The sequence below is a fragment of the Phoenix dactylifera genome, chromosome 2 (assembly GCF_009389715.1).
Source record: "Phoenix dactylifera cultivar Barhee BC4 chromosome 2, palm_55x_up_171113_PBpolish2nd_filt_p, whole genome shotgun sequence".
NCBI lineage: Eukaryota > Viridiplantae > Streptophyta > Magnoliopsida > Arecales > Arecaceae > Phoenix > Phoenix dactylifera.
This window is the reverse complement of record NC_052393.1, coordinates 9,805,897-9,821,141: the sequence shown is the minus strand read 5'-3', so window position 1 is coordinate 9,821,141 and position 15,245 is coordinate 9,805,897. Positions and strand designations below refer to the sequence as shown.

Here is a 15,245-nt window from a genome sequence, read left to right as displayed (position 1 = left end):
TAACAGCCCATAGACCCCATACCAGCTCTGAATCGATTCTCACCGGAATAACCCTGGGATAGAGTGGGGGCAAGTCCAAAGTCCTATTTCCTTTAGGTGTGCTGTGTCTTTGGTGCGGAATCCAACAGCACAATGGCCCCCTGCCAAAAAGGCAGTGTCTGAATGAGAATAGTGTGCATGAAGCCGCGGTAAAGGAGACGAACAAGCGCACTCAAAGCCAAGCAAGTAGCAACTGCAGCAGTCCAGTGCTCCACTCCCCCAATCGGGGAAACATAATATCCTTCTTTATTCAAAACAATCTCCTGATCACTTGATCCAGACTCAAGAGATTGGGCTCCCTTAATTACAAAAAGATTGTCACAAATAAATAGTTACACGATCTTTATAGAGAAGGGGGAAATATCAAAAAATTCCCATAAGTTGGGCTTGTAATTACAGTGATCACCTTGTACAACATACAATTCTTCAGAATGGAATGAGATTCCTTCCTGTCCTCATGGTTCAGTAGCCTCCTTGGTAGATGACCCAATTCCCACCTGCAACCAAGGAGAGCTGTCCCCTCCCATGTTGATGTCCTTGAGCTCACTCAGCTTCGCTAGCTTGACCACGCTGTCCGCCTCGTCATCCACATTCATATCAGTAATTGGCTCATTGTTGGGATCCCTGATGTCCACGCTGTTGTTGTTGTTGCTGCTAGCAGCCGCTTTGTTGTCGTTGGCGTTGATATTGGTGTTGGTGTCGGTGTTGCTATGATCAATCCATGGCTGTAGGTATAGCGCCGCCGGCACATCGAGCCGCGACGGGCCACCCATGTCCTGCTTGATCCCGGCGAGGTCCTCGATGGGAGCCGGGAGGTTGAGGTCGAGCGCGTCCGAGCTCTCGAACATGGGCCCCAACGTCAACTGGGGGTGGAGGCCCGCGGCGGCGTGGCCGGGCGGCAGCGGGTGGAGCTTCGCAATCGCACCAGGGTCCGGTGCATTCAGCGTGATCCAGTGGCACCGCTTGTGTCCGCCAAGGGCCTGCCCTGAAGTGAACACCCGGTGGCAAATCGAGCATTCGTGCACCTTGGACATCTTCTTGAGCGGCGTGACGGCCAGCGGAGGGTTGTCGAATGGCACGATCGCCATCGCCATCGCCGCTGCCGCCATCTCGCTATTGTTGTTGTCATGATCAGTGATCACCTCGCCGTCCGTCGGGGCCTCGTCGAGGTCGTCAAGCTTGGCGGCAAAGCAACCCTTGACCTTCTTGTGGCTGGCGCGGTGGCCGCCGAGGGCCTGGTGGGAGCTGAAGACCTTCTTGCAAGCCCTGCACTCGAACATTCCCCTCGGGACGGCCGGGGGCGGCAGCACGGGGGCTTTAGGCATGTCGGTGGTGGCGGTGGTCCCGATCGGATGCTGCCGCCGATCTTCTTCCTTGCTGGCAGACGCGCAGGACTCCTCGGTCTCAACGACGGCCACCGGATCGACGCGGGCGGCCGAGAGCATCACAAGACAATTGGCAAGGTCCTCCTCCTCGCTCGAGGGGGGGACCGGCGTCACGGCCTTGGCCCGGCGCGACCGCTTTCCTTTAGACCAGCCGGCGCACCCTCGGACGGGATCCTCGTCATCGGCATCGGATGGAGGGGAGGAGGCGAGGGAGTCCTCGCCGGCGTCCTCCTCGGAACTGCATTTGCCGTGCTCGAGGAAGGACTTCCAGGAGAGGAACTCCTTGCCGCAGTTCTCGCAGACGCGGCAGCTCTTGAGGCGGTTGGGGTTGGTACGGAGGGCGTACATGCGCTTGTGGCCAGCGGGGGGATCGAGTTTGTCATCCCATTCGTTTGAAGGCGGGTCGTCATCAGGGTCGGTATGGACACCGAAGGTGTCGTCGTGGATGCCATGGGCTCGCATATGGCCGCCGAGGGCCCGGCCGCAGCCGAACCCCTTCTTGCAGATCCGGCAGTGGTGCTTGTAAGCCTGCTGCTGCTGCCGCTGCTGCTGCTGCTGCTGCTGCTGCTGTGGCTGTTGCTGTTGGTCCATTAGCATAGCCATCATATAATAGAACGGGAGATGGATAGAGAGAGAAAGAGAGGAAGGGAGCACGGTGGGGTCGGTGGTTTTGTAGAGAGCTTGGTGTTGGTGGTGTTGCTGTTGGTTTGTAAGTTCGTATGGTGTAAGACTAAGCTCTTTTCTATCTCCCAAGAGTGGTGCTATGGGCATATCATCTCTCTCTTTCTTCTCTCTCTCCTGAGGCTTCTGTTTCTCGCCTGATTTTTAGTCGAGGTGTTGGTGGGATGTGGATGAGGAACGAGGGCGGAGCTGGGTTATAGCCGTTTGTGACAAGTGGGTGTAAGGGGAGGGGGTTGGGTCCGGGCCGGGTGGGGCGGGGGGTGCGAGTGGGGTTTGGGGCGCCGCCGAGTCAACGGTCAGATGAGCGTCAGCGTTTCCCGGGCCGGGGAGGGGAGGGGAGTGAGAGAGGAGTGACAGACTTCGCCACCACCATCCATTTATGTTACTTCAATTCCAAGCCAAGGAATAAATGGAAGGGGGGAGGATAAACTGAAGAAGGGGCGAAGGGGCCCAGAAACACTCGCCCCCACAAAGCGCATAATTAATTTCTCCTATCTTGAATGGTATATATATATATTACTACTTGCCGGGGCAATAAAAGTAGATCATATAATATATATTCAGATATATTTTTATATTCAAATCTATTTAGATATAAATAAAAATTTAAATATTCGACTACTATCCATATCTTTATGCATATCTATATCCATATCCATATCCATATCCGTCAAAAAAAAATAAATATAGATATAGATAAACAATTATCAGATTTATATCTAAATTTCGATTTCATTTATAATTCTATTTAATTTTATATAGCACTCATGAACTTTTAAGAAAAATAAATGACCATATTGCTACACTATTAACTTAATTTATCACGCACTTCATAATATTTTTAATTCTATAGTCATCAAGTTTAATTATCTAATTATATCTATATTTATATTTATAATTTGCTATCTGATCATTTAAAACAAATTTCTATATTTATATTTATAATTTATATCCCTCCATAAAGTTAGTGTTATTATCATATTTCGGTATCTGATTTTTGCATCCGACTAACATTTGTATCTGTATCTATATTTATCAAATAAAATGAATATGGATGTAGATATGCTAGCATCCGATTTGATTTCAGTCCTACTTACCGATGGTGACCCCAGTTGGTTGCGACTATATTGCACGATGAGTCCGGAGAAGCACACTTAGTAGGTTATCTTCCCTAAAGTTATGAAATATAGTTGTTTTTTTATACCTCTAGACAAAATTGCAGCACCATTTATGTCTTATTTGATGGGACAATTTGTTTTCCCTTTTTAACATCCTTAAGTAGTTTTTCCTTCTTAGAACCAATTATTGATTCATAATCCTTAATAGCATAGTAAGAAATATGATAATAGCACTAACTTTATGGAGGGATTTGCGTCCAAAAAGGGCATGATTTATGTAATCAACTCTTGAACCAGCTTAAAATGGCAAAATTAAATACAAAAACTCGTTTGACCCACTAATAAAATATTTATAGAAGAATAATATAACATATCATATTGATAGCAAAAAAAAAAATAGCAGTCTATATCAGAGCGTGCTTAAGACAGCGCGGTACGACTGGGAGGGGAGATGGAACCTCCGGAAGGAGGTGTTGGTCCTTAACTAAAGAGCATTGCACTACTGGTCGAAAACAGAGGAGTTCTCTGTTCGCTCTGTGGCAAATGACCACTTCGCATTCTGTTCAATCCAAGGCGGATATGATGAAGGCATGGACTCGAGGTCTCATTCATTGGTTGATAGCTGGACAAGTTCTTGCTTAACGAACCATTGGTGGCTGGGATTGATATAGAAGATGATGAGATGAAGCAGAGCATTGCCTCGTGGGACAGAGAACCCAGGATTTAGGTTGCCCATATATTTCGAAAGGCGAACAGAATTATAGAATGGATCACCTCCTTGTTGCTTACCATTCTGAAGAGGTTCTTTCGACTGAGCTTGACTCTGCTCCCTCACCTTTATATAGCCTTTTTTTTTTATTGATGCTGAGGATAGTATTTATGCTTGGGTGACATAAAGTACCACAAAAAAAAAAAAAAAAAAAAAAAAGAAGCAGGGAACCCATGATTGCACTTTACGAGAGCTGGAGGGTTGATTACTCGAAGGTGGTATTGCCGATGGGACAGGCTTCATCTGAGTTTTCCTTTATGAATAATGGCTCTGTGGAAGCCATGGTAGCGATGAATGGGGTTATATTTACTTAATTTACTTTAATTTTATAGTTGAAATATATTCTATTTTACATAATTTACTTAATTTCAAAATAATTATAAAAAGTTTATATATGTTGCAATAATAATTAAAATTTAATATATGTTATATTTCAATCTAAACAAATTAAGCTGGATTCGAGCAGGCTAAGTCTAGCTCTAAATTCAAGCTAAACTTAGTTAGCCGACAAATAGCTAGCTTGCTCTCACTCTTGACGATAAGTGGTACCAATAACATCAGCCAATAAATAAATATCTAATCTTCATTCAATTGATGATTTAGCTAGGTGCATGCTAGTGGTCAAGATCAGCTAACAAAGCAAGGATAGGCAGATAAGTTGAGAATGGATTGTTGAGATTTGTTAGTATGAGGAAAAATGGAAGTAGTTGATGACTAAGTGCACGAAGTGTTGATATTTAAGTGGAGAGGGGAGAAAAAAAAAACAGTTACATTCGTGCACAACTCTAGTACCCGAACAAATACAAGGAGAAAAGACAAAAGGCGTTTACAGACATATATAGGTGCATGTCAAAGGATTAATTTTGGAGAAATTGCATGAACTAGTAATTCATATTTTACCGTCAATCACTGCTCCGCAAGGACACATATTTTAAAAAACTATACATGGATAAAGTCATATTTATTCAATAAACTCTTATTTTACAGCACAGATGAAAAATTCATGGGCTTACAAAATTTAACTGAAATACAATAAAAGTGTAAACCCAAGGACCATTCCTTTTCCAAATTGTTATTTCCTGTACAATATCTCTCTCCGAGCAAAATCATCACAAATATGCGACAGAGAATCTAAACTTCAGGACAAAAGTGTCCTCTCAAGATCACCAACCGAAGACCGCATCGTTGATGTTTCGGAAGCCATGGCAGAGAGAATCAAGCCTTCTTTGTTTTTCGCCCACAATACCATATAAAGGCCAAAAAACATGGCCAACATTCCTACCAAACTGCAACAATAATACATCTAAATCACTCATGATTTCATAATAACGAGAAGGGAAACGTACGTAAAATAAATGTCATTAGCATTGCGTTATTATAAAAAAAAAGTTTCTACCAATATATAGATCCTGAGGATAGAAGCATGTCCGCTATGTTGTTGTGGAGAATAGTTTTACCATTACCAGCAAGTAACTCACAATTTTTACTTTTGAAAAATGACAAAAGCTTTTACCAAGCATAATATTTATGAGTGCAACGTAAATAAGTTAAATCTAATTTTAGCTACCTTATTTCTGTGTGGGAATCACATACATACCTTTCCAACTTAATGACCTGTCCGAGGATTATTGCTGAAAGAATTGCAGAGCACACAGTCGAAATAGGGCTAAACATGGATACCATCACTGGTCCCTTCTTCTTGACTGCCCATGTTTGAAATGAGATACAAATAGATCCAACAATGGCTCCCTACACAGAGAGAAAGATGGCCAAATATATTGCATCAAAAGAGAGGTGTCCTAAGAATTAAGCAGAAGATTAAAAAAAAAGGATTTTTTATATAAATATTCTCTTAAATACTGAATTTTGCATGAATACCTTTCCAAAATTGATATTTGCATGTATACTCTCGTAAAACACTTGTTTTGCTACTCTACCCTTTTTTTATTCTTATTTTTGCATATAAATCCATGCCATCTAACGCCATTAAAATTTTATTTTTTAATTAAAATAATATATGGTTTTTATTAACGGTGTTAGAGGAACCGTTATATTAAGGGCATTTATGCAAAAACAGTATTTTATAAGGGTACAGAAATAAATTTAAATATTAAGAAGATATTTACAGAAATTTAAATTTTAGAAGGGTATTAATGCAAAAAATTAAAAAAAAAATTGGGATTGTTTACTATAATACCAATAGCACAATAGCCATGACGCTCGTAAAGCTGATTGTTGAGGGGCCCATCTCCAGCTTCCCTTCAGTTATTATTTGCACAATTGCGGTAATAATTGCGCCTATCAAGGAGGTTATGACGCATAAGGTAAAAGGTGCTGGAAAGTGAACCATCGTCGCAGCCTAAGAATGCACAAGCCTTAGTTATGATTGCTGAAATGAATCAAAAATATGCACCACTCGTAGCTAAATCAATGATTCAGTAAATAGTTTTAGAGTGCATGATAGCAGTGAGAAGAAAAAAAACAATATCAAAATCAAATAAATAGAGCATGAAGACATATCACCTGCAAAATAGTGGTACAGGAGACCACGAAAACTGCAGCCAAGAGACACATAAAACCTATAATCCAATCCCCATATCTGTTCTCGTGTGAGTCCTTGTCATATTTGTTCTCATATAAACCTTTGTCCAAGGGGGGAGGTGGTCTTTCAGATGCATGCACGGACGGGGCTGAAGGGCTTTGCAAGAAACCCATGACCATGGCCCCACTCAAGCATATTAAGGTTCCTAAAATCTTGGCTCGACTGTACAAGCACTTCATGTCAACTTTTTCAAATCTGCAAGAGTTATTCACTTATTGTTATGGACGCATAAAATATATATGATGATCTTAAGAACTTGGAGAGGAACAATAGCATTTTGGAGGTAAGCATGTCAATAGCATGGATATAAGTTGATGACAATAGTTTTCCGGTCTTTTGCATTTGCATTTCAAGATAGAAACCATTGCAAAATGATATGTTGAGTAAGGCAAAGAGTAGAAAAGAAGATATTTTTACAACAAAATGTTATCACACATTGTGAAATAAAAACTAAAACTCGTATGCTAAACATAACTGTTCTCACCTACGAATCATGTAATTCGAGCGTTTCTTAATGATATTATATTTTCCATTTTGGTAATTCAAGGATTTCTTTCGAAAAAAAAGAGGACAAGATTTTTACTATATATATAGGAGGAGATAGGCGCTTAAGCATATTCTTGAATTGTGATAGTTGTTTGGAAATTAACTAAATTATGTTGGTTGGACAAGAGAAAATACCCAAGACTGGCTGCAGTGATGAATATGATGCCTGGGGCAAGGTTAGGCATGGCAGAAGCAATAGCTGGGGATGTCTTTTTTATTCCAAGCATCATGAGAGCTTGAAATGTGGTGACCCTGAAAAACAAATATATTAATTACACATATATTGCCGATGATTCTTTACAAAATCATCATATATCACCAAAATTCTATTACTTACTACCAAGCATGTAATGTTAGTTTTTTTTCCCTATAATGGGTTTTTTTCCCATTATAGGGAAAAAAACAGATGATAACATTGACAGTCGCTATAATGAGTTTAACCTCATTGTTCTAAAGGGTACATTGATATAAGATAAATACGATAAATAACCATCAAAAGAGAAGGTGATTTTGAAAGAAGGAGATAGCAAAGGTAACCTGGACTAATTTTTATTGCTTTTAATTAAGTATATAAAGCATAGCTATCGATGCATTGACAAATGACATACAAAAATTTCCTCTAATAATTAACATAAACAATTTTTCCTGGCTTTTCTCGTCATTTTGAATGTAGTGGAGCGTGGGTGGAATCGATTCACTCTAAGGCTTTCTTGTAGGGTTAATCCATATGTTTTGACTAGCTAATTCTCCTCAATTATGCCCAACTAATGCGTGTTCTAAGCATTATATTCCTATACAATATTGTGCAAAGTGAAACTTTGATACCAATGTTTCTTCTGCGATGCAAGGCAATTTGCAGAACACACTATCAATTACAACATGTAAACTCTACAGTACTCTACCTTAAAATGCTCGCAAGTTTGAGTCTAATTTTTTCAATGAACCTTGCTTTTCCTCCCAAGGCTCCAGTGTTTGTGATAATAATTGACAAATCCATATTTATGTTCCAATAGAAAAATGTAAGTTTAGGTTGGTTTTACCTCTTGACTATGTAGAGATTTCATTTCTCAGTCAGCTATTTTGGTCGTAGAAATAAGATTTATCATACTATATCTGTTTCTCACCTAGAACCCCATCAAACTGAACTATATTAATTTTGCGACTCATTTAGAAGCCGATCAATAAGCCTCGTAGCCCATTTTTTTCACTAAATTATACCAAGAAAATGATGAAATTCCATTTGATTTATTAAAAATAAATATGAAATATAGATGAGAGAAAATAAAAATTATTCCAAAGCAATCTTGAACATGGAATCCCATGAGTTATAATATGAATGAAACATATCAATAAAACATATCAAACTAAGCAATAAAAATATGAAACTTGTATCTCCGTCATTGGTGTGATATATTTATGCTACGAGTCTGATGCTGCAATGCTGATGAACAGAAATTCACCGAAATTTCCTACCCTCCCAACGCAATCAACAAGAACTGAGCCACCAAGGTGGAAGTCAATCTCGACGGCCATCTTTTCCTACACCCACGTATGCAAGATCAATCAAGAAACCAATATAAGAAGCATCTCATCCTGATAACCAGACGCATTGTACTGGCTATGAGAAAAGTGAGAAGAAAATCTACAATGAAAGCTCTCAGCCATACTGCTCATATGCAATCGCAAATGGAAGGATGAAAACGGAGGTGGCCAGGCTTCCAGAGATGATGAGAAATGAAGGCTTGACTCCAAGGGAGAGGATGGGGGTCAACAACACAATGTAGATGGCATTAGTGGCTTGCACTGCTGCAAGGCCACATACGATAAGGAAATCCTCCAAGGCCCTCCTCCGTGAACTTGACATCCTAGCAACATCAGGAATGCAGGGATCGTCACTATGGAATGAACCCGAGGGCCGTCTTCTCGTCGACAGCCCAACGGCCCCGCCGGAGAGAGGGGAGGATGGGAGGGGAGGGTACGAGAGATTTTCTTCGATGCTTGTTGTCATCCCACTTTCCTCCCTCTTCTTTTCTTTTCTTTTCGTTTTTTTCTCTTCTCCTTCTACTCTCTTCCTCTCTCTCTCTCTCTCTCTCTCTCTCTCTCTCTCTCTCTCTCTCTCTCTCTCTCTCTCTCTCTCTCCCCCCCAACAAACTTCCGGGTTCCTATATGTTTCTTGTGTCGTCCTCCAGAAAACGAGAGGCCATGCATCTCTCTCTCCTGCGGTTGGAACCTTTTTTGGATGGTAAAAGCAACGGTATCCTTCTTTTTCTCTCGAACTCCTCCTCCATTTTCCTGCATAATGATTTGATCCAAGTAATTATGTTCTTCAAAAGCTATTTTTAAAGCGCACGACTTGGATGATCAGAAATTGGCTAGTAACTTGGGTTCGAGCTCAAATCTATTTAATTCTTGAACTTGACCCAAACTATGTTGCAGTAATGTGATTGTTTAATGGTGCACCCTTCAGTTACATGTATGGTGAATGGGTTCGGGTTGCGTCTTTTGGGTGAAAGGCTGATTTATCTTCTTCCATCAATCACCGGATCGTGCAATAACAACAGTTGACATCACAAAAGAAAAAATAATAATTATTATTTTGTGCAAAAGATATAATCCGAATACATAGTAAATGAGAGATCAATCAGAGCATACTAAATTTATATGATTGCCTATTGGTGGTCAGGGTTGTTCAACGCCTAATATTTTGATTTTATGAATGTCATTTTCGGCAAAAAAATGTCATCCTTTAGTTTAAGGGACAACTTAGGAGACTAAACTTTTCCAACTTTGAAACTTGCCGACATAATATCGCCATTGCTCATGAAAAGCCTGTAGATGGTAATAAAAAAAATATTTGCACTTGGTATGGTTTTAAAGAGACAATAATGTATCCAGCACCTTAGAAATCTCTGCTTTCACTTTTCAATGAGATGCTCATAACTTTTGCTTCTAGGCCTAGTTTGAATGTGATATTACTCTTTTTTTTTTTCAAGAAGTTGCATTCCTTGATCCTATAAAGTTACCACGGGATAAATTTAAATTAGGGATCCAGATGCAATTAATTGATTATGCCTAACTAGTGTTTCGTAGGTGCCATGCACATGATGAGATGCATACGTGCGATCTCATTTTTAACATATGCACTTTCTTTGTTTTTGTTTCAAAAAGAGCGGGAATTAGAGAACCATTTAGTCGTGGACCGGAAGCATTAGTTTTCGTCAACAGGGACTTCCTGTTATAGTGGAGTCTTTAGAAAGATGGGAAAGTAATTTTTCGTATTTTATTCTAGGTATCTATAAACTTATGAGAAGCGATTTACTTTGGAAATTGTTGAAGACAGAATATGATAAATGATAGAATTCGTATTTTACCATATTTTCTCTAACACTTATCTTAAACTAGAAAGTCCAAAAATCAAATAGGAACAAGACTCCTACTAACGGAGTCCGTCAATCTCATAACTTAAAAAAAAACAAACAAAAAAAAATGACACACGCCAATTAAATGGGATCATCTGTGGAGAAAGATCATCCACACTTTTTTTTTCCTCGTCCAGCCTCCTCATTCCTGTGTATCGATTTATCTTGATGTGTGTATTGAATTGCTAAATAACTAATTTGCTTGATATATATTACTTAATTGTGTAATATGTAATGCAGTTGTTTTTTTAAGTTATAAGAGTAACGACTCCGCTAATAAAAGAAATTTATAATTTTTGGATTTCTTTTCCAAAATGAGCGATATAGAAAACGTGGCAAAATAAAAAATTTGTTATATATGTTTTTCTCTGATGCTGGCTCATATATTTTTTGTTCGCTGTACCCATACACATGCTTAGCCACGCTGGGCTTGCGCGTTGATGCGGCTGGCCAATTTGGCTTGCCACGTCATCTCACAGTTAAGGAGGAAAAAGTCTCCCCTTGCTCTATTATACTTTAGAATTGATGTGATTGTTGTCCATGGTAAATGAATCACACAGGAGGAGCTTAAAGAGAGCTCTCGTGGAGACCCAATGCCTTTTTTTCATGAGGTCAAGACCTTGATCCGAGGCAGCTATAGCCCTGACAATGTTTTAGATGAGATTGGGATCGAAGAAATGGCCGGTGTAATGAAGTTTGTGATGATACGAGGATTCCAGTCAGATTTGAAGGGATAATGGAGTTTATTGCTGCTAGAATCTAAGGTCTGTTAAGGTTCGTTGACTTTCGAGGTGAGATTAAGATTGGTTGCAATATGAAGTAAACTCCTTGTGCCGATGAATCTATTGCCGCTAAAATTCAAGGTTTATTGAGGTTGGCTGACTGTCAAGGCGAGATTAAGGCCGACCACGATCTGAAGCGAAATGCCTTATACTGACGAATGGTAGAGATGTTGGCAAAGTGTTGAGTAGGCTCTTAGAATGCAAATACCCGAACTGAAAATTCTCTTATTGGAGATTTTCCAATGGAGGCTCTTCGAGTTCGAAGTTAATTAAATTGTAGGAAAACAGTGGAATAGAGAGAGAGTTTCCAGAGAAAGAGTGAAGTCGAGATAATAACTTACTTGAGGATCCTCCGGTTCCCCTATATATAGGACAGGATCGGTGTTCATTGCCGAGATTAACAGAGAGTGTAATAACCATACAGTAACAACTTTCCATATTATGCACATGGAGATAATTGCTTGAATCATGCAATTACAATTGAGATGGCATAATTGTCGTTGAGATCATGGTCATATTTTTGATGGGCATTAATCACCTTCTAATGATCTTTAATCTTAATAAAACATGCCATGCATCCTTGTTGCTTGAATGGTGGAGATTTGTATTTTGTCTAGCGTCGAGGTAAAGTACTTCAGATCATACCAAGTTAAGGTTAGCAAATATTCATCAAATGAGAGATGAAGAAAAGAAAAAGGAAAGGACCACAACAGAACCATGGTTGGAAAGTTTGGTCAATGCTGCAGCCCAAAGAGGGGATCGGATAGCCCGGGGAAGGTGTGAATGGAAAGAAGGCATAAATGAAAAAAAAAGGGAGGGTGGTTGGAGCCTGGAGGGGAGAGGATGCCATAAAAAAGAAAGACCTCACGGCACCTACGAAGTTACAGCGTTTCCATTATTCGATGAATAACGACATTAAATTGGGAGGCCTACGAGGATGCTCCGTCCCCTTGATTCCTTCCTCATTCAAAATAAAAACATTAAAAAAGAAGAGGCATGCTAATAGAGGAAATTATATTAATTTGATATCCAGTTTGAGAGAGCAGTAACCCACGCACTCGAGTCGTATGTAGCTACATAAACGCATGGGGCATTGGGTGCTCAAGCATGTAAAAGAAGATATTAATGATATTTATTTCTTATTTTTCCATTAAATCATTAAAAATAAAAAAGACATAATACTTCAAATGGCCACACTCATAGACTTCGGCATTATATGCAGGAACAAGATCACTTCTAATTTTCGCTTTTTTATGATATAGACCAGAGAGTTAGAGTTGTGAAGCTTATTTTGTTATCTCAATAGAATTATAATAATCACTATTGATCATTCCATAAGTCTTATTAGCAATTAATTCTCTCGTAATTTTTTTTTTTAGTAGATCGGTTGCTCATACCAATCTCACATAAGAATTGCTATCCGAGTCTGGAAAAAGAATACGACGTAGAGGTAGAGAAATAGATACAAAACAAATCCATAGGATCTTTCCGAAATAATAAGTAGAAAAGAAGGTGATTTAATCAGCAGCTCTGAGCGCCTTCAAGAGTATTTACTCTTCGTGTAAACGGCGAAATAGAATTCCCCTTCCTTAGTCGAAATCAACGGTTGGATTGATCATTGCACAGATCTCAAAGCTCTATGAAATCCCTCATCCATGGCAAAGCGAACGGTGGATGATCAAACGGTGATAAGGGCGAATGAAACGGAATCCTTCTTTCGAGCAAAAGATACTGCCCGTTCCCACTCTTCATAGCCCCGGTGAGCTGCTTGCTTGCTGGTTGCTCCGGTGCAGGTGGGTTCACTGACCGGTCACGTGACCAGGTTGCCCAATATATTTCTCTTGCCATAAGAATAAGGTGCCCATTGAGCCCCTGCAAGTCCTTTTGGCGGGCTTCGAGTTTTCTTTTCACCGCCTCCTCCTTCCCCCAACCCTCGGGTGTCTCTTTCCAATCCCTTCTCTGTTTCTTGTCCTGCAACCAATTTCGATCCTCTCCTCGGAGCTGGTGGAAACCCCCATGGGAGATTCTAGGGATTTCGCGGAGCCTCGCGGGAACTCCGCCAGATCGGGGGCGGGGATCATCTCAAGAATCTGCCTTGAGAATTTCATGTGTCATAGCAGCCTCCAGATCGAGTTCGGGGACTGGGTCAACTTCATCACTGGCCAGAACGGAAGTATGAGCCCTTCACGATCCTCTCTCGTCGATTTCTTGAAAGAAAATCCTTTTTTGTTTCTTGCTAGCAATCTTGTTCTATTTCTAGGCTTTTCATATCTTTATACGTGAAAGAAAGTGCATTACTTGCGGTATATTTCTTGGAAAAGAATTTCCCCCCTTGTTTCTTAGTCAAAATCTAGAATTCATGCCTCTCTTTTTTTTCGTCCCTTTTATAGGTTGAAAAGGTGTAATACTAACGGCACTCTGTGTGGCATTTGGAGTCCGGTATTTCTTGGAAAAAGAGAGAGCATATTTTCCCTTTTCTTGCTGCTAAAATCTTGATTTACATCTGGTATTTTCCATCCATTTATGGGTGGAAAAAGTGGAATACTAACGCCATTCTTTATGATACTCGGATGCCAATATTTCTTGAGGAAAAGGAGCATCCCTTCTTGTTTCTTGCTACCAATCTTGATTTGCATCTAGGATTTCTTATCTCTTTCTATGTGGAAAAAATGCAATACTAGCACTTGGCTCTTGGATGCCGACATTTATTGGTAAGGAAAAAAGTTTCCTTTCTTGTTTCTCAGTACCAAAGTTTTTTGCGTTTGGTATTTCCAATCCCTTTATAGGTAGGAAAGTGCAATACTAACTATAGTCTTTGCGGTTGGATGCCAATATTTCTTGGGAAAAATAGCTTTCTTGTTTTCTGTTACCAATCTTGATTTTGCCTTGGTTTTTACATCTCTATACAGGTGGAAAAAGTGCAATATTAACGGCACTCTGTGTTGCATTTGGTTGCCGAGCAAAAGGCACCCAGAGGGCGGCCTCTTTGAAAGATTTCATAAAGACCGGCTGCAGGTACCATTGTTCTCTTCATTCTTTATTTTACTTGATAGATGGCGGTTTAATTTCTAAGGATTTTTAGTGCAATTTTCTTTCTTTTTCTTTTTTCTCTTTTATCTTTCCTTTTTTTTTATCGACATTATTCCTGCAATACATTTGAACTGGAATACTGACAGTGGACTTAATCGAGGATATTTAATTATGGAAAACTCGGAACCAATAGATAACCACCTAGATAATGAATGTTATTACTGCCGTTGAGTCTGCTCTAAGTTCTAGTTGTTTGTGTTCTTGTCCTTGTTGTTGTTGTCATGTACACTGAATATTGATAAGTTTGGAATATCGGCTATCTATCAGGGTGGAATATCTTTTGTTTAATCAAGCATTACCGATACCCTTATGGTTTGGAATTCATCAGTTCATATGGCTTCCAATTTCCTTATCTTTATTTGACCTAACCTAAATTTTAACCTACATGACTTGGCTTATTTATTTGGGTCAACTTGCGATTTTAGATTGAACTGCAATTTTTGGAAGACCGATTAGCAAGGATTGTTTTCTTCTCTGCTGTTCTCCAAGTTTGAGCATGGATCATGCAATTAGAGGGCATGTTTCTAAGGATCTTTGAATATGGTAATAGTCTAAGGGCAAGTCAGATGTTTATGTTGATTTTGAAAAACCAATTAGCAAGAATTGTTTTTTTCCCTCTTCTTCACCTAGTTTAAGCTTAGATCATGCAATTATACGGTATGCATCTAGGGATCTCTGTACATGGAAATAACCTAAGGGCAAGTCACGAAGCCCTAACCTGAAATAAGTTTTCATTTACTAGAATTATTATTATATATTCAAAAACATAGATATGAGGTTGAAGGATGGCTATATAAGAGTAATTGGTTAAGAG

At 39.8% G+C, this 15,245-nt stretch overlaps 3 protein-coding genes across 6 annotated transcripts in view; 1 reads left to right on the top strand and 2 right to left on the bottom strand.

Moving 5' to 3' along the window:
- Nucleotides 1-233: 233 nt before the first annotated feature.
- On the bottom strand, nt 234-2,267 carry LOC103705202. Its single transcript, XM_026803874.2, has one exon. It carries the CDS (start codon nt 2,193-2,195, stop codon nt 495-497), a length of 1,701 nt encoding a protein of 566 aa, XP_026659675.2. The 5' UTR covers nt 2,196-2,267; the 3' UTR covers nt 234-494.
- A 2,671-nt stretch (nt 2,268-4,938) lies between these two features.
- Nucleotides 4,939-9,163, bottom strand: LOC103705116 (WAT1-related protein At5g47470-like). Its single transcript, XM_008788730.4, has 7 exons — nt 8,808-9,163; nt 8,614-8,679; nt 7,276-7,392; nt 6,516-6,789; nt 6,190-6,351; nt 5,590-5,741; nt 4,939-5,278 (listed from the first exon to the last, which is right to left on the bottom strand). The coding sequence occupies exons 1-7, from the start codon at nt 9,146-9,148 to the stop codon at nt 5,131-5,133; spliced, it is 1,260 nt and encodes a 419-aa protein (XP_008786952.3). The 5' UTR covers nt 9,149-9,163; the 3' UTR covers nt 4,939-5,130.
- Nucleotides 9,164-13,108: 3,945 nt separating this feature from the next.
- Nucleotides 13,109-15,245, top strand: part of LOC103716559 (structural maintenance of chromosomes protein 6B) — a 56,150-nt gene continuing 54,013 nt past the window's right edge. For 2 of the 4 annotated variants that reach the window (XM_039120629.1, XM_039120645.1), the window contains exons 1-2: nt 13,111-13,514; nt 14,251-14,356. In XM_039120629.1, the coding sequence (XP_038976557.1) occupies nt 13,358-13,514; nt 14,251-14,356 (263 nt within the window). In that variant the 5' untranslated portion in view covers nt 13,111-13,357. Of the gene's footprint in view, nt 13,515-13,731; nt 14,053-14,250; nt 14,357-15,245 lie in introns of all 4 variants that reach the window. The other 2 variants (XM_039120638.1, XM_039120634.1) reach the window with 2 other exon arrangements.